At 44.9% G+C, this 21233-nt stretch overlaps 1 protein-coding gene across 2 annotated transcripts in view; it reads right to left on the reverse strand.

Annotated features, from left to right (window-relative positions):
- Window positions 1-21233, reverse strand: part of LOC147633047 (peptidyl-tRNA hydrolase, mitochondrial-like) — a 76161-nt gene that overhangs the window by 34996 nt on the left and 19932 nt on the right. For both annotated transcript variants that reach the window (XM_086806045.1, XM_086806046.1), the window contains exon 4: window positions 1557-1607. In XM_086806045.1, the coding sequence (XP_086662171.1) occupies window positions 1557-1607 (51 nt within the window). The remainder of the gene's footprint in view (window positions 1-1556; window positions 1608-21233) is intronic.

Raw genomic sequence — 21233 nt, forward strand, 5'->3', positions numbered from 1 at the left:
GGGATAGCACTATCAAAGCCAAACTAGGAATGGCCGACGGCCGTAGCGGATCGAAGGCCCAACCGGTTAGAGAGGTCCACTTCAAGACATACACCATCATGTTCACAGGAGCTGTGCCTCACACCAGAAAGGACCGGTTTCCGAGGCCTCCATCAGCTCCTAAGTTGTGAAGGGAGTCAATAGGAGACTCCAGAGAGCAAGAGAACCACCTCTCTCGTATGCCACCAGACCCACTCTCGTGCATCCACCACCTGTAAGGATATGGCAGCGCCCGTGAGAAGGGGTTTGAAGCAATCTGTGGCTATGGCTCTCACATGGGGGGATTTTCGAAACGATAGATCCATCCTATGGATACCATCTCTCCGCCTGTGGGGACCTACAATCTCAAAGAAATCCCCAGTGACCCAATCTCCCGCCTGCATCCAAAAGGAAGCCTTGGCATGGTATCTGTACTCCACTCTCTGCTCCTCTATGGATATGAGCTCAATACAGGCGGCAGCTAACTAACCCTCACCTGAAGTTGCTGAAGAGAAGCAAGGTCTCAGCAAATGCTCCTCTCCTACTCACGAATCCAGTCGATTTGCTCTGTGCTGCGTCTTGAAAGATTGGGGCCGGTGGTCCTCCTATCAGACCTCGAAAGCACAAGCTCCCGGGGCTACGTCCAAACTCTGGTAAATGCCAAGGGCCCCCTGCAGTGGGCGTGGATTCCTTCACCTCTCATTGGCTTTTACATTGCTTGGATTTACTCTAAGGTGCACTCTTTATAGGTTCATTATTACAAGGCTTTCATTTCTAAGGTTTTGGGCTTTGCAACATGGACAATTAAATGGCTCCCCCTAAGATAGGTGTTACTTGATTTTTCCCAACAATCTCCTCCTCAAGTAATATCCATCCCTCTAGCATATATGGATTTGACCTATTTTGTTTCCATCTTAGCTTGGGTGATGTTTTACACAAGGTAGGAAGTGGGGATGGCCTTATGTTAGTGGTTAGAATGCCCAATCATCATGGGCTAGGTTAGGCGTCTGTGGCTTTGGGAGCACCTCCCCTTAGCCTAACTACAGTGGTATCCCGGGGAGTGGTCTTGGCACAATCCCTTCAGCAGCAGGTCGGAGGCACAATCCCCCTCTTCCAGTGCGCTGCCAGATTGGGGCATTGCACATTACTCCAAGAGTTAGACGGCACTCCCATGGCCTCCTCTTGGTGGCGGTCTCAGGGCATCTCCCCCTTCGGATTTCTAAGATCAGATAAAGAAAAAAAAAAAAGAATGAAATAAAGCATAGAAAACAAAGTCTTCTCCATGGGGGACAAGTAAGATCAAAATATAACCCTTACCTTAGCTTCTTGGAATTTTTGAAGCCTCATTATAAACAAAAATGAAAACAAATTCTTCTCTGTGGGCACAATGTAAAGACATTACAGCTTCAAAACACAAGAATATTTACAACATAATCAGCCATACTTTGATGAAAACTAAAGAACAAATCATTCAAAAAAATATCGTCCGTCACTGGGCTGACATTTTTTTCTTAAGGGTGACGAGATCAATGGCATACCACAAGAATCTGTTGGATAGGTATCCGATAGTACGCTGCAAGCGGCCCAACCTTTTTATGAGAACAAACATGCTTAATCAATTATTGTTTTCCAGCACATGCATGCACAATTTTTTAGCATAATGAAAGCTATGTTAAAAAAACTTGCTGGCAAATGCTTTCTTATTATCTAAGAAATGTAAAGATAATTAAAATACTGTCATTAAAAACAACGAAGCAACCTTTCCCAAAGCATAAAGGAAAAAGAATTCCTCTATATTAGAACAAACAAAGGATTAAACAAAATATTAAGACCACTCCAAACAAAATGCATGTTCATGTATATGAGTATTAATCAAGTACGTAGCTCTATATTTCTGATACACTCGCTTTATTTGTTTGTTGCAGGCTATTGCAGTGGGTATCTCAAATTGGTGATACCGAAACTAAACTGCACATGGTCTTTTTTCAGGATATGTTAGTCTAGCAGGTACTGCTAAATAATACCAATGCTATTACTTCAGAAAATAGTCTGATAAAATTGGTAATTTGACAATACCAAGGATTGTACTAGTTTGATGATACTAATGCTAATCTTTTTTCAGGATATGTTAGTCTAGCAGGTACTGCTAAATAATACCAATGCTATTACTTCAGAAAATAGTCTGATAAAATTGGTAATTTGACAATACCAAGGATTGTACTAGTTTGATGATACTAATGCTAATCTAGTTGTGTTCAATAGCCTAGTCTAGAAGACAATTTTCATTTAAGTGAAGGTGGCTGCTCTCTCACTCGGACTATGTTTGCACTACCTTAGTAGATGGGTTACTCTCTCACTCGGACTATGCTTGAACTACCTTAGTAGATGGGTTGGGAGTACGGTTGGTAATGAAACTCGCGGCGGGTGCCCGGGGGACTAGGGTCTTTGACACACTTGTTGATACCATCAATGCATATTAAAACACTTAAACATGGCCATAGCCTTAACACATCCATCATCACTTTGCATAAGACATAAAAGCTAGACAAAACATCCACAAATGCTGAAAATGGATCTTGCACATGTGACACCACACAGAGGCCGGAATGGGCCGACCCCCCCCCTTGGAGTATTTTATTACCCAAGGAGATTAATATCATGTACAAGCTTTGAGGGCCTTACTCTCCCCACGGGAGATGCCGGATTATCCATATACAAATCCCATACACAACCCAACACGAGGCTACCAAGCTAGCACATAGGCTGTAGAAATGCTGAGCCAACAATATAATCCATATACCTCCGTGTGGGTACTGATTCTTCCCCAAAAACCATGGGTCTTCATGCAATAGAGCTGGTACAGTAAGTACAACTCTCCATTCAGCCGGTACAATAGGTACAATGGCTAGTACAGCAGGTACGATGGCTGGTACAATGGCTGGTACTGTCGATACGATGGTTGGTATAGCTGGTGCGGTGGCTAGTACAGTAGGTACAGCAAGTACAAATGTTGGTACAGCATGTATAGTGACTAGTACATCAAGTACAGTGGTTGGTACAGCGAGTACAAAAGCTGGTACAATCGATACAATGGGTGATACAACAAGTACAACAAGAACAAGGATTGGTACAGCCAGTACAATGGCTGGTACAACAAGTACAATGGCTAGAAATCATAATAAATGATTAAATACCCTTGCCTTCAGTATTTCTTCGCGATGGAAGCCTCCAAAACAGTCCCCAACAGCCGGTATTCTTCATGGGCAGTCTTCAAGAGACAGAGAAAGAGAGTAGCCATCATTAGGGCAGCCAGTAACGGTGGTAGAGGCTAGTGTGCAGCAAGAGAGCCTCCATTAATGAAGAGAGAGGGCTCCAATTTATAGATTTGGACCTCCCATGAGCTAAAATGGCAAGAGAAGGCTACAATGACAAGTGGAGAGCCACACAATAGCTGAAGTGACAAGTGTGAGGCCACTTGTCTCACTTTGATCCACTTTCTAACAAGTGTCAGGCCACTTGTCTCACTTTGGTCCACTTTCTTGCCACATGTCCCAATCTAAGAGATGGGTCCTTCCATAAACTTTATCTCTAAAAATATCCCAACTGGTAGACATTCTGTCATAGGCACTTTGCCAACTCTTGGTATCTGTTCAATTCCAGATGTAATGACGCGAACAAAATTTCCATCGGAGTCGGGCCAAAAATAGCAGCTCTCCTAATTTTAGGAGTGTGATCCTTTGTATTCTAGGATAATCCCCCATTCCCAAAGCTTGTACTTTCCAAATATTTAGACATCCTAGAGTCCACCAGACCCCTTTCATACTGGAAAATGTCCAAGTTGGTGACATCCTCCCCAGCTTCTTAAAAGTTGTCCGCAACTTTAAGCTTCAAGCCATATGTTCAATATATAATCATGTCCCATCAAGTGGGCGAGACGAGACAGTCTCAAAAATCCAATACATCTGAAGAATCCATGTCCCAAAGAAATGGGTGAGACTAAATAAGTCTCCATAATACCAAAATGATGTCCCAAAATAAATGGGCGAGAATTCCATGGAAGATATGCTAGACACAGGCACAAGAGCCAATTGTGTCTCAAATCACCAATATCAATGAGATAATCATATGCCAATGAAAATCACCAACCAGGTGCTAAGACAAATAAGTGCCATGCACAAGAAACTAGTGCCTCGCACAGAAACATGTGCTATGCACACAAACTGGTGCCATTCAAAAGCACAAACCATGGTGACAGAAAAGCTGGTTCTCCATAGTTCTGGCAATCCTTTCTCCCAATCCCAACAGTTCCCATGTTCTCCCATACAATCCCAACTCTGATCAACAACCATGGTGACAGAAAAGCTGGTTCTCCATAGTTCTGGCAATCCTTTCTCCCAATCCCAACAGTTCCCATGTTCTCCCATACAATCCCAACTCTGATCAACAAGCATGGTGTGGAAACAATGAAACACTCACTCCACAATCGCAACACGAATCCACGTGTATGGTGGAGTGTTCATTGAATTGCCCTTTCACAATCCCAACATGAATCCACATGCATGGTGAGATGAACAATGAACCTCTTGGCCTCTGTATGGGGAGATAGTGATTCTAATATGGCATTAAGATAAATAAATAAATCCATGTCCCAAATAAATGGGCGAGACAAAACAATCCCATAAGTCCAGATATCATAATCCATGTCCCAAGTAAATGGGAGAGACAAAATAAGTCTCCTGCCAACAAGGCATCGGTCCACATGACTCTTGGCATAGACATAAGTCCCATGCCAACCAGGCATCATGTCCACTTTACCACTTGCACTCTGTGTTGGTACTCTAACCACACACCTTGGATGAGAGGTGGGCTCAAGTAACAAGATAATCATAAGCATTTCTGCTACACATAGTTTATAGGCATTTCGGCCACCAACTCACACTATCCTCTCAAGTGCCCATATTCCCTTCCATCTGCTCTCTGTTGTTCCCCCCAGATGTGGTAGAAAGAACCTTCAAGAGAGCACGTAGGACAAGAGAACACTACACATGGTATGTTGTGCTCGACACTACCCTCTGAAGTGCCCATGTTCCCTTCCATCTGCTCTCTATTGTTCCACCCACACATGGTAGAAACAATCTTCAAGAGAGCACGTAGGACAAGAGAACACTACACAGGGTATGTGAACCATGAGTTTCATAAGTCCAATGCATCCCAAATAAAGGGAGCCAAAAAGAATAATCCATAAACCTGAGGATGGATCCAAATCCCTAGAAAAGAAGTCTTGGAATCCATAGACCTGTATACCATAATCCTTGTATACCATAACTCTTACCACATACTCCGTGCTAACCACACACCTTGGAGTAGAGATGGACTTTTCTCCATAAAAGCATCATATCCATGAGATATCCAAAGATTTCTTCTCTATAAACTCGGACAAATTCTTCCATAGAAATTGCTTGTGAAGCCCAATATCTATATAAATCTCGTCCAAGAAAGAAATCTCCATAGATATAATCCATCCCAATAAAGGGAGCCATAAACAATGTTTCCCTGAAACCATCTCAAGGCAAACAACACCACCTTTCTTCTTGCATGGCTATGCAAGGATTAGTGAACATCAAAAACACTTCATAGTAAATAGCCAAAGCACCAACTTTGCAAACTCAAAGTATACTTAGCTTTTCTTTGCCACGTTGATCATGAAGCCAAAAGAAATATCTCGTCACCATATCCTTGAGATATCTTGAGATATATCTCCATATAGCTTGCCTGTAAGCTTGATAATATAATCCACAATATCCATATGGAAAGAGTGCTAAACGTGTGCACATAAAGCCAACTCCATACTTCCAAGATAAATTATGTGAATTCATAAATCCTTAGACCAACAAGCTGTCTACTGCTCATGCTCTTGCTTCATAAGCTATGAAGCGGCTGGCCATGCTTAACAACAATGATGGTAAGTGTGGTCCCCACTTGAGATCTTTTCTCTTCCTTATTGATAGAAGGAAGCCTCCACTTCCAAGAAAGCCTATGCTCTGATACCAATGTGACTCGCGGCGGGTGCCCGGGGGACTAGGGTCTTTGACACACTTGTTGATACCATCAATGCATATTAAAACACTTAAACATGGCCATAGCCTTAACACATCCATCATCACTTTGCATAAAACATAAAAGCTAGACAAAACATCCACAAATGCTGAAAAATGGATCTGCACATGTGACACCACACAGGCCGAAATGGGCCGACCCCCCCCCGGGGCCCTTGGAGTATTTTATTACCCAATGAGATTAATATCATGTACAAGCTTTGAGGGCCTTACTCTCCCCACGGGAGATGCCGGATTATCTATATACAAATGCCATAACACAATCCAACACGAGGCTACCAAGCCGGAACATAGGCTGTAGAAATGACGAGCCAACAATATAATCCATATACCTCTGTGTGGGTACTGATTCAGGTACAGTGGCTGGTACAACCGGTGTGGTGGCTGGTACATCAAGTACAACGAGTATAAATGATGGTACAACATGTACAGTGACTAGTATAGCAAGTACAGTGCTTGGTACAGCAAGTACAAAAGCTGGTACAGCCGGTACAATGGGTGATAGCAAGTACAACAAGTACAAGGATTGGTACAGCCAGTACAATGGCTAGTACAGCAGATACAAAGGCTGGTATACAAGAAGTACAATGGCTAGAAATCATAATAAATGATTAAATACCCTTGCCTTCAGTATTTCTTCGCGATGGAAGCCTCTAAAACAGTCCCCAACCGCCGGTATTCTTCATGGGTAGCCATCATTAGGGCAGCCTGTAATGGTGGTAGAGGCTAGTGTGCAGCAAGAGAGCCTCCATTAATGAAGAGAGGGGGCTCCAATTTATAGATTTGGGCCTCCCATGAGCTAAAATGGCAAGAGAAGGCTACAATGACAAGTGGAGAGCCACACAATAGCTGAAGAGACAAGTGGAGAGCCACACAATAGCTGAAGAGACAAGTGTGAGGCCACTTGTCTCACTTTGATCCACTTTCTAACAAGTGTCAGGCCACTTGTCTCACTTTGGTCCACTTTCTTGTCACATGTCCCAATCTAAGAGATGGGTCCTTCCATAAACTTTATCTCTAAAAATATCCCAATTGGTAGACATTCTATCATAGGCACTTTGCCAACTCTTGGTATCTGCTCAATTCCAGATGTAATGACGCGAACAGAATTTCCATCGGAGTCGGGCCAAAAATAGTAACTCTCCTAGATTTTAGGAGTGTGGTCCTTTGTATTCTAGGATAATCCCCCATTCCCAAAGCTTGTACTTTCCAAATATTTAGACATCCTGGAGTCCACCAGACCCCTTTCATACTGGAAAATGTCCAAGTTGGTGACAGGTAAATATGGGCAAAGGGGAACAACGGTTTTGCCGTGTCCTACTCAAAACTATTAACCAGTAGTAAGCCCAATTGAGAGTACAAACTTCGCCTTGAAAGACCTCACTATTGTCAAAAGTGCACAGCGGAAAGCATGAGACAGAGGCACAAAGAGAGAGAAAACGAATCTGCATAATGATGAAGAAGCAATGATACAAGCAGCCTTGTGCAAGGGGTGGTCCCCATAGGTGAGGGCATGATGAACAACTACTCCCGTAAGGGAAGACCTGGGGCTAGAAGCCCCTTTCAAGGTGAGAACTAATGAAATAAGAGCTTGGCTTTTATAGCCCCTACAGGAGCTCGCCAACTTGCTCTAGAAAAGGACTCACGACTAGCAAATCATAAACATGTGAAAATGGGTGGCCAACCCTACAACCAAGGGCCCTGAACAAAGGGAAAAATATGGTGCTGCCCGGGATAAATCTAGGCACCCTTGATACACAACTTGGGCACACTACCAGGAGATGAATAATGCTAACACCCCCTCTCAGATCCTAGGAGAAACCGATCCAAGGAGTTGGAAAAGGAAACCTCCAAAGCAAGTCGAGAAGTCGATCTGTTCCCGCCTCTGCCACTTACTCCAAGAAACTGCTCCCAATCAGAAGTCCAACAAAATCCAAAAATGAACCACCAGATGTCCATATCTCCAACCCAATCTGTATCACACCAGTCCACACAATGTGCTCCCTCTTCAAACCAAGAAAGGATGTCGTCTGACTCTCTACCTCCAAGAAAAAATCTGCTCCTTAGAGAACACCGCCAAACTGTCTCCCTGTTGGCACCCCCTCTAGACACCCTAGAGGCCCACAATGTACATCAGCCCTGGTACTCAAGCCTCCAACTCTGAGCTTGTTGAGCACCAATCTCCAAATACAAGGTTTCCGGATCTCCATGTATCCCTCGGTCCAAGAACGCCGCTCTGTCTTGCTAATACTCCAAGTGGAAGAAACATACCTCCAACACTGTAGCTGACAATCCTACCGGCTCCTGACCTTTAAAACCTGTATCCATAACTCGTCGTCGCGTGATGGGACTACTACTCACACACCCCTATGAGTCACCCGATCACATGGCAACACCCCCTGAGCTCTTTGGTGTAAACTATGGCACTGAGCTCAAGAAAGCTTTCCTGCCAAAACCTGACACCCCTAGCTGGCAAGCTCCCAACCAACTAGTCACGTGTCCATGTGGAACCAAACTTCCACAACTCATCATCCCAAAGCACAATCTGATGTCAATCATCTGCTCCAAACTGCTGCTCCACTGGTACCTACGTGTACCCAATGAACCTGTACACATGCCATGCATCCTGTTCCCATCTTGCAACTGAGCAAGTACTTGTGAACCTCCGACAACAGCTCTCGTCACCAAATGACCTAGCCTAACTCTGCATGAATGCCAATATCAACCTGTACACCAAGCTCCCAAATCAATGCTCATCCTAGGGATGAAGACTCATGTGCCTGTACCCTGTTATCTAGAAGGCCATCTGCCTGGGGAACAGGAGTGGCTCATGTGCCTGTACCCTGTTATCCAGAAGGCCATCTGCCTGGGGAACAGGAGTGGCTCACCTTGCCAAGTAACCACATCCCCCTCTCAAGGTGAACACCCTGAGAACCTAAAGGAAACACCTGTACACCAGCAAAACTATGCTGAACTGGCACAAACTCATAGACCCCCTCTACTATTGAGAAAGGACTAACTGTCTTCCACACACACCTCGAGGATGTGAATCCAAGTGTGCACCCATGAGTCTGAAAACTCTAACAAAGCAAAGATTCAAGGGCTCAAGGCCATGTGGGAAGGCACCATTCCTGGAAAAGAACACCTGCCTTCACTGCCTCCAAAACGCAGATGAGATAATGCAAAAAATGCTGTTGTAACCAGCCGGCAGCACGTGTACCACGAAGAAGAGAGGGAAGAGGAAAACACAGCACCTTCAGCACCTCCTCTGGCTGCCCCAGATCTGCAGACAACGCAGCACGTGTATCTCCCCTACTCTCTGCAGAAAACGCAACGTGTCTCTCCCCTACTCGCTGCCCCATATCTGCAGAAAACGCAGCCATAGGGGGCTACCCTCCACCTCTGACTTGGGGGCAGAAAAAAAACGCAGCCTGTAGGCGGCTGATCTCCACCTTTTCACAAGGTCCCAACATGTAGCTATAGCTAGCTGCCCCTTCACCTCTTCACAAGGTCCCGACACGTAGCTATAGGGGCTGCCCACAGCACCTTCTCCAGAGAAAAACGCAGCCATGCTGCCCTCCTTCAGAGAAAAACGCAGATTCCTTCTCTCTCAAAAAAAACGTCAGAACACTTTCTGTAGAAGAGCTTCAACCTGGTGCTTTGATACCATGTCAAAAGTTCGCAGCAGAAAGCGTGAGACATAGGCACAGAAAGAAAGAAAACGAATCTACATAATGATGAAGAAGCAATGATACAAACAGCCCTGTGCAAGGGGTGGTCCCGTAGGTGAGGGCATGATGAACAACTACTCCCGTAAGGGAGGACCTGGGCCTAGAAGCCCCTGTCAAGGTGAGAACTAATGAAATAAGAGCCTGGCTTTTATAGCCCCTACAGGAGCTCGCCAACTTGCTCTAGAAAAGGACTCACGACTAGCAAATCATAAACATGTGAAAATGGGTGGCCAACCAACCCTACAACCAAGGGCCCTGAATAGAGGGAAAAATATGGTGCTGCCTGGGATAAATCTGGGCACCCCTGATACACAACTTGGGCACACTACCAGGAGATGAATAATGCTAACTATTACCTACAAAACTTCCTCTCAAGAGGAAAGTTATATTAAGTAGGCTACGCAAGCTTGATTTTACACTCTAGGTCCAAGATGACCATAGGGAAATTCTAGATAGGTACAGCAAAACAAAAATTTGTGAGTGAGATTTCCAAGGAGCCGGGTCACTATAAAACAAGCCACACCAAGCTTGATCATACATTTTCTTTCTAAAAGGTTTACATTGGAAAATAACCACACAGTGGTAAGGGAGAAATGCCTCCCAAAGGCAGGTGTGGCAAATAGCCGGAGAGAGCCCAAAGCAAGTCCTCTTTCAATTAGTAAGACCTTTGTGGAGCACCAACCTGAGAAAGATTTTGACCTACTCACCATCAACATATCATACCAAATGTATGAATGGAGCATTGAAGTGAAAGGGGAACACTTTCCCTAGTACCTAGCAATAGAGTTGAAGTTCAAGAGAATATGGATTTTGGCCTGGCGTTTGAAAAGGCATGCCGTGCTCATATTCCAACCAGTTCCTAAGGGGAAAAATTGCTTTTTCAAGAAAATCTTACCTTTTTCAGAAGTTCCTTCTCTCTCAAATCTCACTCAGGGGACCTGGCTACTCCCCACGGAGCTTCCATCGAAGATTCACTTCCACAATGGTGATGGGCCACTTGATTGTGGCTTCGCAGCATAATGATGATGATGATCCCATTTTGTATCATATGGCTCAGATTTGACATTCCCAGCTCATAGCTCTAGTCTTTGTTTTCTTTCGTACCATGATGAGACACTATTGTATCACTTTTGGTCTCATAGATGAAGGCTGCTAGCTGTTAGACTATAGAGGATAAAGCTCCATAATGGAGAGTGCAAAAAGACGGAGAGAAGAGAATGTAATGCTCAAGTGATTGCACGACTCAATGCTGATTTGATTGATGATCTTGATTGATGAGTACAATGCCTTTTTGTAGGTATAACCTTATCTTATGACTCAACACAATCACACACACACACACACGTGTTGCCACATGGCACACTTATCACCTCATAAGAGGTAGTTCACGCGCGCGCACACACAATAACACATATAAGGGCTGTATCACATGGATGAAGCTCCAAATATCCCAATAAACCCCCCTTCAGAGCAAAGGTGGTGAGACTTGAATGCAAAAGAAAGATAGTACCTTCTAACCCATCACATGCTATGCCAGAGTTGACTCATCATGCACACCTCCAGTGTTATGATAGCCCTCTAATCACATAATGCAACCGAGGTAGCAAGACTAGCACTTCAGTCACCCCCTAGCTCCTAACTAGGGTAAATGAGAAAAAGGAACCCTTTATAGCATCAAGGCTCTTGTTACACACAAGAAAGGAAAACATAGATACAATCATATTTTCAAGAGACTAAACTGGGCAAAGAACCCTTATTAACTCACAAATACATAAAGGCAGCTGGAATGCCCACTCATCGTCTATCTCATCAAGGGAGACTTGGGCCATTGCTACAACTATCTTCTCCTCTTCATTAGGTTCCCCTTCAGATTCAACAGTAAGATTTGTGTGATGTTTCTCTTGCTTTGTTTGGCGCCACCGCCCTGCCACAAAGCTCTCACCCAGTGATTCTACTTCCATGCGGAATCACGTCAACAAACTAGTCATTGCGATCTAAGATATCTGGGTGCAAGAAGGAGATTTCCACTGAGGATATGGCCATCCGGCTACTTGCTCAGTTGCCCCCAAAATATGAGAGCTTCTATTCTTCACTTGTTACCTCAGAACGGACCGAAATCATTACTTGGGATGAGCCAATGCCTATGGTCCTTGATCAGGAGAGCAGATTCAAGGATTCTTCTTCAAAGAAAGGTTACCACACTTCATTAGACATAGAGGGGGGAAGCCTAACAAAGGCTGCACTTCCCTCTAAGGACTCTAAGGACTCCAAGGACTCTAAGGATGCTAAGCCGAAGGGGTCTTCAGCTCCTAATCTTCTGGCGAAATTATTGCTCCAAACAGGGGCACTTATGACAACAATGCCGGAGTCACATGTGGGACTTGACAGGGAAGTCGAACGACAAAGGGGTGAGCTCATCTGCCAAATTTGTGAAGGAGTCAGCTTTCGTCACCCTGATTGATCTCCAGTTCGATACTCCCCATCCAGTGGTGGAGCAAGCTTTTCCTAATTATTCCAACTCATCTCAGTGGATTTTGGACAGTGATGCCACATAGCACATGACTTATTGCAAGGACTGGCTTGATGCTTTGCAGCAACGTTGTGCCAGAGTTGCCTATTGGAGATAACTCTACTATCCCCATTCTTGGCGACAATGCCCCTCATTCCGGACAAAGTATACCTCGAGAATGCTATATGTGCTAGCTTTAGGATTCCATCTCCTTTCTGTACATGAGATTTGCAAATTGGGCACTAAGGTGGAATTTATGGGGGACTCTGTGGTCATTTGTGACCCTCTCACTAACAAGATCCTATGGCAAGGCTAAGTGGACCATGGCCTTTACAAACTCACAGCTCTTTACTCTCACACAGGTACCCGCACAAGCGATCTTTGGCATGCTAGATTTTATTGGCATATATGATATGAGTAGTGCCACATGTGAACATGGGCTAACCAAGGCATACTCACCAGAAACGAGAAACGAGAACGGAAAAATTCGAGGAATGGAGACAGGGAAACGAGTTTTTAGGGGTGGAAACGGCCGTTTCCTGTGACAATATCACTACGGAAACGAGAAACGGCCATGGAAACGAATGGGGTCCTGAAACGGAGAAACGCGTTTCTAGGGATTGAAACGGCCGTTTTTTGTTAATATGAACCAAGGGCACTTTCTCCCTTTGGGTTTTTTCCCTTGGCGATCTGGTGTGAAAGGACACCTTCTACTTTAGTTGTATTATCATATTATGGAGTTGACCTTCTAGCTCCACACATTCCAATGCAATCTATTCTTTGCATCTCTCATCACTTGAGTATGCTTGCCTATGAGTGTGCTTGCCTATGAGTGTGCTATTACTGTACCTAACCCTAATTCAGTTGTTGCATGCAACTCCCCTCCTCGGCCAACAGTGGTATCAGAACTAATTCCTGCTTCCTCTTGTGCAGGCGTTCATCCGTTCACCACGCCCGACTGTAGTTGTCTGACGACACTGCAACCATCCGTCTTTGTCTCCGGCCGACTTGTGTGCACCTGTTCTATTGCCTTGTCTGCTACCTTGTCTGGCTCTCTCTGCTCGTGCCCCAACTGCCGGCTATGCTAGTGCACATAGGACCCCCCCCCCCCGCAGGCGTGGTGCTCGCACCAGTGGGCGAAGCTCGGCCCACTTTGTGGCTGATGTGGCATTGGATAGATTTTCTGTCCGACAGCTCGTCGTTGCCGCCTGACATCATCAGTCGTGCTCGCCGTCGTCGTTTCGCAGATTCGTCCACTCTGCTCGCCAATCGACACCGCCGTTGGTTCGCCGTTCTATGCTCTCGTTGTCCATCACCCATGCTCGGTCACCTTGGCCATTCCAATCCTGTTGCTGACTTCATTGTTCGGCTCTGGCACCCACGCAAGCCTCTACATACTATCTTCCTTGTCCAACACTACCTCTGCGAACCTCCAATTGTTGTCTTCGCTGCAAGCAGGCCTCAAGGCCCCCATCGCCCACCTTCCCATTTCGATGGCTGCCTCTTCCATTGCTGCTTTTGACAACCGGTCTTCCCAATGGGCCAACAATGACTAAGAGGTATTTTTTGGCTTTTGCTCTTGGGGTTTTTTTATGAATTACTACTTCAGTGCAGCTGGCAGCATTACAGTGCAAAATTACGATAGCAAGGTTTAGTAAGATTTGGGGTTGTTTGAAAATTCGTGCTTACTTGCACAATTGCAGCTACAGGGTACACAAGGATTTAAGGCTTTTGCAATTTACATGCAATTGGCACAAAACTGAGCCCAACGATGCATGAAAATTTAGGGCTTTTTGCAAAAATTGGGACTTTCCATTCTACAAGCCTCGATTGGATGTTTATGCACTTATTGTGCAGAGATTTGCATTGCTTGTGTTGTCAAGACACTCCAAACATTTACTACGGCCTTGTATTGAGGCAAAAAGTTTGCCTCAAGAATCTGTGATTGCTTGGCATAGCACTCCGGTTTATTGGGTTTTTTCTTGCAGGTGCTTTTTACAGCATACTTGGTTGCAAGTGTAGTTTCATGGTCCGAAACCTTCTTGTGGCCAATGGTTTATGGGGTTATGTATTAGGTGAAGATGTACACCCTACAGACAGCACCTAACACACCTGGCCGTGGTGCTCAGCAAGCTGCAGTACCCACTCCTTCCTCACAAGAGCATAAGAGATGCGATACTCGTGATGCCCAAGCGATGGCTTTGATTCCTTTGTCAATAAAGCGATCAATCATACCGCATATCAGGTCTTGCAAACCATGTATCAGTCAAAGAATGAGGCCAGGGTTGCATATCCCAAGCGATGGCTTTGATTGCTTTGTCAATAAAGCAATCAATCATACCACATATCAGGTCTTGCAAACCACATATCAATCAAAGAATGAGGCCAGGGTTGCTCAGTAAATCTTGTGCAAGATGAGTGGGACTTTTCTTACTTGCAGTTATGATGCATCATTAGAGCATATGTCTCTCAGTGTCAATGAAAGACATGACACATGGTACTTTGACAATGGTGCTTCTAAACACATTACTTTGACAATGGTGCCTCTAAACACATACCTCACAAAGGATCTTGGAGGGAGACATTATCGTTGAATATTGTCCTACCCAAAACGACACTGCAGACTTATTCACACCAAAGGATTATCTCAGTCAGCTATTTGCATTTATGGTAGCTCGGGCCTAGGGCCACTTCCAGGACCTCAAAGGGGGTGTTAGCATATATCATCTCCTATTGGTGGCTATTTTGGTGTCCCATGCTCAGGCAATCCCCCTATTTTTCCCCTACTTTGATGTGGGCTGCCCACCCTTTTTTGACTTTTATGCCTATTTTTTCCATCCTTTTCAAGTCATGTAGGAGTCTTGAGGGAGTCGGCTAGTTCATATGGAGATTATATGTATGATGTCCCTCCCTCTCACTTTCATCATCGCTTTTGGTCATTTGGCGAGCACCCTTCAGCCCTCTGCTTACGGAGTCCACTCCTCTCCTACGGGCTGGTTGTATCCATCTTTCTTCTTGAGGATTAGTGCTTTAGCATTTTGCTGTTTTCTCTCATCTCTCACTTGATGCTTCAGCATTTTTGTCATTTGTCTACATCTTTCCGCTGCCCTCTGATAGAATATGCCTGGCAAATACCCACAAACGATCTAATGTCATATGCTATTTCCGGAATCTCCTAGTTAGGCATTTCTGCAACCTTTGCAGGGTCTAATCACATGCCTATGGCACTGATTATAAATCCGAGGTAGTGAACCTCATATAAACAAAACTCCAATTTCTTCTCATTGACATAAAGCTCATTGCTTTCCAGCAATTTCATCATTGTGTCGTCGTCAATGCTGTGCTGCTCTTCTGTAGCTAAGAAAATCAGTATGTCATCCAAAAAAATGAAGACACTTTCTCTTATCAAGTCCCTAAATACACGAATCATCATGCGGTTAAACGTAGCTGGGGCATTAATTAATCCAAAAGGCATGACCACAAACTCGTAGTGGGCCCACTCAGTTCAAAATGCAGTTTTGGTGATCTCGCCGTACACAATTCTTACCTGATGGTAGCCACTTTTGAGGTCAGTTTTTGAAAACACCCTTGCTCCATTCAGCCTCTCTAAGATGTAATCAATCTGAGACATAGGGAACTTGCTCTTTATCATCAACTTGTTGAGCGCCTGATAATCTACGCCTTCTAGTCTGGAGTAAGGTGAGGTCCGTTGTTCGAGTTCTTGGAGCGACCCTGACGAGGTCTAGTTCTAACCCTTGCAAGAGACAGTGGCTGCCTTGTCTACTCCGGGCTGGGAGGTCTTTGGTTTCCCGTTGTACTTCATCTCGGCACTTTGCGCGAGCAAAAGTGCCCAATCAAAAGTTTCTGGTTCAAACATGTGCACATCCCGTAGTCGTTGTCGAGGAAACAAATTTTGCAAGGATCTGGTGTTCTCTCTCATCGTCAGAATTCGTCATAGTGGGAGTGGTCAGGATTTTCCCACGCAACAATACCATCCACTGTGTGTGTTGGAGACGTTCCTAATCACTTCCAGAGGCTATAAACCAACCATCCTTCGAGGAACAAGAGTCACACCAAAATGGGAGTATAACCAGTGTCTGAAAACCAACCACACAAGCAAAAAATAAAAATCTTCTTTTTCTTGGCTGAATCTCTTTACCAAAAGGCAAAGCTTTGATACCACTATAACATGCGGAAGCTTACAGAGACAGGATTATACTTCAGATACTGAATATTCAGCACCTTGGTTCCTAATGATTGCACAATGTAGCGGAAGTAAGAGTGCAAGAGAGAGGGGGAGAGAGAAAAAAAGTTGTATTACCGTCTTCAAAAGGACAAAATGACCTATGAGACCAATGGTAGTGTAACATGCGGAAGCTTTAGAGAAGATCGGTAACTTCAATGCTCAGAAATCAGCACTCTTTTCGCGACGGAATTAACGCACAAAACTGAATGAAGATGTGCAGAAAATAGAGAGAGAGAGAGAGAGAGAGGGAGAGAGGAGAGGACACAGTATTGGGTCCCAAATACCCTCTGCAGGGCCCCCACCACGGATGGTGTATTTGCTTTATTAGAATGATGTAAATCTGAAAAGAAAACACAGAAATCTTGACCTTTCTTGGCTGAGAAATCCCTGCCCTTGACCTTCACTCCTTCACCCCTTTGCGTTAGCAAGCCCTTGCTTGTCTTGGCCCCTTGGATTGCTTGAGCACTTGGTGAAATATGAGATAACACAAATGGACCTCGGCCTTGGTATTTATACTACTCAAGTGTAGCAGTCGGCCAGTATTATAGCAGTCGGCTGTCGGCTGTCATATATTCAATCCACGACTGAATAAAACAGTCGGCCAGTATTATAGCAGTCGGCTGTCATATATTCAATCCACGACTGAATAAAACAGCATTAACTCACATTAAATGTTGCGCCTGTTTTCCTACTTGGCTTGGGCACCTATGCGCATGGATAAAAGTGGTTGGGCACTGTGCCCCTGCTGCCTGGGAGGCTGGGCACTGATTACACTGTTCTGGAGACTGGGCAGCTTGTATGGGCTGCCCCATACTTGCCCTAAGTCCCACCTAGGGCTGGATAACCAGTCGGCTACAAGCCCTCATGGGGGTGGTTTCACACCATCCCCATGCCCACACTAAGACTTGGGATAGCCCTATGGGCTGACCCCTTGTTCTAAAAGCAAACCCTAACTAGCTACACAGTGATCTGGCATCCGGTACCATACCAGATACACAAAATCACTGACATCATTCCAGAGGGAGACTCACAGCGCGGACTGGCACTGTTTCATGTGCAGGACAGTGCACAGCTGACCTTGGACTCTTGTGCAGGACAATGCACACCTGACCTTGGACGACTGAGATGGATCCCTGGCTGACTCCTCCCGGACTAGGCTCACATGGGACCAGTTTACCATCCCAGGTCCTGCACCGTCTGTATAAATATGTCGACGTGGCATCCAAGTGCGGGATACACGTGACATCCCCTTCTGCTTAACGTGACGGAAGCTGCAGAGCCTCCAAATAATCCGTCAATAATGCCACATAGTCTTCGAAAAACTCTTTGTCAAGCCATATCGCTTCATGGGTCCCTCGGTCCTGAAACTTCGTGAGGAACTATCTTTGTCTTTGGCCTGAGCCATGCTTGAAACGGTGCAAAAGGATCTATTCTGGAACCATAACCTCTGCTTCGTCAACAATATCTGATTCCGCTTCGTCTTTGACTTCTGAAGGGATTGGACTTGCATATGGCTTTAACCAATTGACGTGAAACACATCGTGCATAGTCCAACTCGGAGGTAACTTTAACTACATAGACACCTCATTAAATCTTCTTCCTGATGGGAAAAGGTCCGAAGCTCCTGAAAGACAACTTTGGGCCTCGCTTGCCCACCTGTTTCAACCTTTGCTTCATAATCCGAAGATAAACCCAATCCCCTTCCGAAAACTTCATATCCCTTCAGTCTTTATTGGCCTGTCGAGTGTAGGCCTCTTGCGCTTTAGCCAACCTGTCTTTAACTGACTCCAAAATCTCTTGATAAGACTCCGTCACTCTGTTCGCTTCAGGTATTGAAGACGAGGTCCTGGTCAACAATGATTGGAAAGGTCTTCCAAATGCTACCTCATATGGAGTCCTGCCAATAGCTGAAGAAAAAGAATCATTCAAAACAGCTTGAACTAAAGGCAAATAAGATTCCCACTTACCTTGCTGATCGTGGACATAACACTTCAGCACATCAAAGGCCAACTTGTTGTATATCTCTGTCTAGCCATCCGTCTGTTGGTGGAATGCACTGGAAAAATTCAATTTAGTACCAAAGTTATCAAACAATACCCTCCAAAAATGACTGGTAAACTTGGGATCACGGTCTGACACTATGGTCCTAGGAATTCCGCCAATCGGGTGCCAATGCCGAATGAAGAACTGGGCAACATCCTCGGCAGTCACATTGGCCCTGCAAGGAATAAGCATAACAAATTTGCTAAATCTATCAACAATAGTTAAGCACTGCGTATTACGCTTACTCGGACTGGGAGGCAGATTCGTGACAAAGTCCATTGAAATATCTTGGAAAGGACCCTCAAGAATTGGCAAGGACTATAACAACCCTATCTTCTTTCCACGAGGAGCTTTCACCTTTTGACAAATATCACAGCGTTGTACATATGAAAACACATGTCACCTTATCTTTGGCCAATAATATTGCCGTTTCAATTTCTCCAGAGTCGAATTCATGCCCCTATGACCACCAGTACTGGCGTCATGGGCATCATGGAGAAGAGCTGCCCTGAACGACTTCATGACACAGAGTCAGCCTTTGTAGAAAAGCCAACCATTGCGTATCAAAAAGTGGCATGGTCCTGTGGCATCCAATGCCTGTTCCCACTGTGTACCGAATTCCTCGGAATCCGTGTACGTACGCTTCATGTCATCTAGTCCTGTGCCAACAAGATCAAGTCTAGTGGTCTGAATCTAAGTCACTTGTCCCTCCCTGCTCAAAGCATCGGCCACTCGATTGGCCTTTCCTGAAAGGTACTCGATCATACCACCGAATTGCTGGAATATCTGGCTCCAACGGTGTTGTCAATCACTCCACCGTGCACTTGGCATTGTCTGAATCCAGCGTAATGTCTAATGGTCAGTGCGAACCTCAAAGTCACGGCCATACAAAAAATGTTTCCAAGGTTTCAAGGCATGTATAACTGCTAGGAGTTCACGATCATAGATTGAGTAATTTTTTCTCGGCGGGCAGTAGCTTACGAGACATGTAAGCTACTGGATAACCATTCTGTTGTAACACACCTCCAATTGCGATATTACTCGCATCGGTGATCACCTGAAATGACTCGCAGTGGGACAGCAGTTCATCCAGCATATAGTCATCAAATCAGCATATTCAGCACCATAGGCAGCATATTCAGCATATAGTTCATCATTCCTACCTCCTACATAGAGGGAAGCCGGCATCAAAGGGTGGACCTCAGCATTGGAGCAAGGAACAGTCCTCATCATCAGCATTCAGCCCATCCCTCTCATCCCAAAAAGGATCTCCATCTAGGACAGCATCATAGATCTATTTAGATCTCATTGTAAACCCATTCATCTAATATAGCTGCATTGCATTGCATTAACACTATTTGTCTCTCTCTTAAACATCATTAAGTGAAGTTTAGTAAGCCTAAGGTTGTGTTTACGACGGTCAATCCCACACGTCACATTGGTATCAGAGCGTTACAGGATAACCAGCCTTAGATCATTTTCATTCCATCAGTCATTCAGTCAGACATCATGTTAATCGCTTTAGCACAGTTAAACCTAGATCTCAAAATCTTGCAAGCCATCCTTAGGGATTTTCCCTTAGGCATGCATTAGTAGCCCATCCATTTGCATTCTTGCACAACATATAGGGTTGCACATGGCTTGCATAGCAGTTGTGATATGCAGCGGAAGTCTTTGTATTGGAAGATCCTGTCACACAAATGCTCACACCGTCTTCTGTATCCTGAGTTTCGTGAGTTTAGCAATCCACTTTAATACTTCAAACTTTAAAGAGATATGAGAGAGAGGGATATGAGAACTGTACACCAGATTGGGTCCCGAATTACCCACTGAAGGGCCCCCTATCCTGATAACGAGATAGTATTTGCTTTTTTTCTTTAGAGAGAATGACTCTGGACTGTAGATAAGCCAAACGCAAGATCTCGGAGGATCATAAGCTGGCTGAAGTGTACACGACTTTAGAAACACCTCGATGAACTGATCTCGAGCCTATGCACTCTTCCCAAGGGCATGAGGAAGGGCTGCACACCTGAGGCTGAGAAAAGAAGATGGTGGACTGTTCTAAGCTATGTTAGAATGCTGTAAATGCTTATGAATGCTATGTTACCTTCACCAAAGGGCTGGTGTATGACTGGATGATGTACTGAAGGCAGGATACTGATGTAAACTGATGATTCAGGGCTGAGAATTGCTGTAGACTGAAACGCAGACCTGTAGGGATGATGCTGGACTGAAACGCAGGCTGAATGCTGATGCTGGACAGAAAACGCAGGGCTGTAGACTGAATTCTGGCCTGAATAGATGCTGAAAGCAAGCAACTGTTCACATGCAAAAAAAGGCAAGTATCTTATGCTGATTTGGGGCTGATCTGATGCGCTTATGGCTGTAGGGCTGCTGAAGATGCATGCGTTGGAGAACCAAGGTTGGCTGAAGCAAACTCAAGCACTCCAAGGGCTGGATGAGACTAGTCTAGTGCTGAAGGCAAGGGAACTCCTAGGGCTGAGGAGGAAAGCTCTTAGCACACTGAAGACTAAATGAGAAACTAAGCCCTCTATGCAAGCCTATTTATA

Source organism: Cibotium barometz, chromosome 12 (genome assembly GCF_041138505.1).
Source record: "Cibotium barometz isolate CiBa-2024 chromosome 12, ASM4113850v1, whole genome shotgun sequence".
Classification (NCBI taxonomy): Eukaryota; Viridiplantae; Streptophyta; class Polypodiopsida; order Cyatheales; family Cibotiaceae; genus Cibotium; species Cibotium barometz.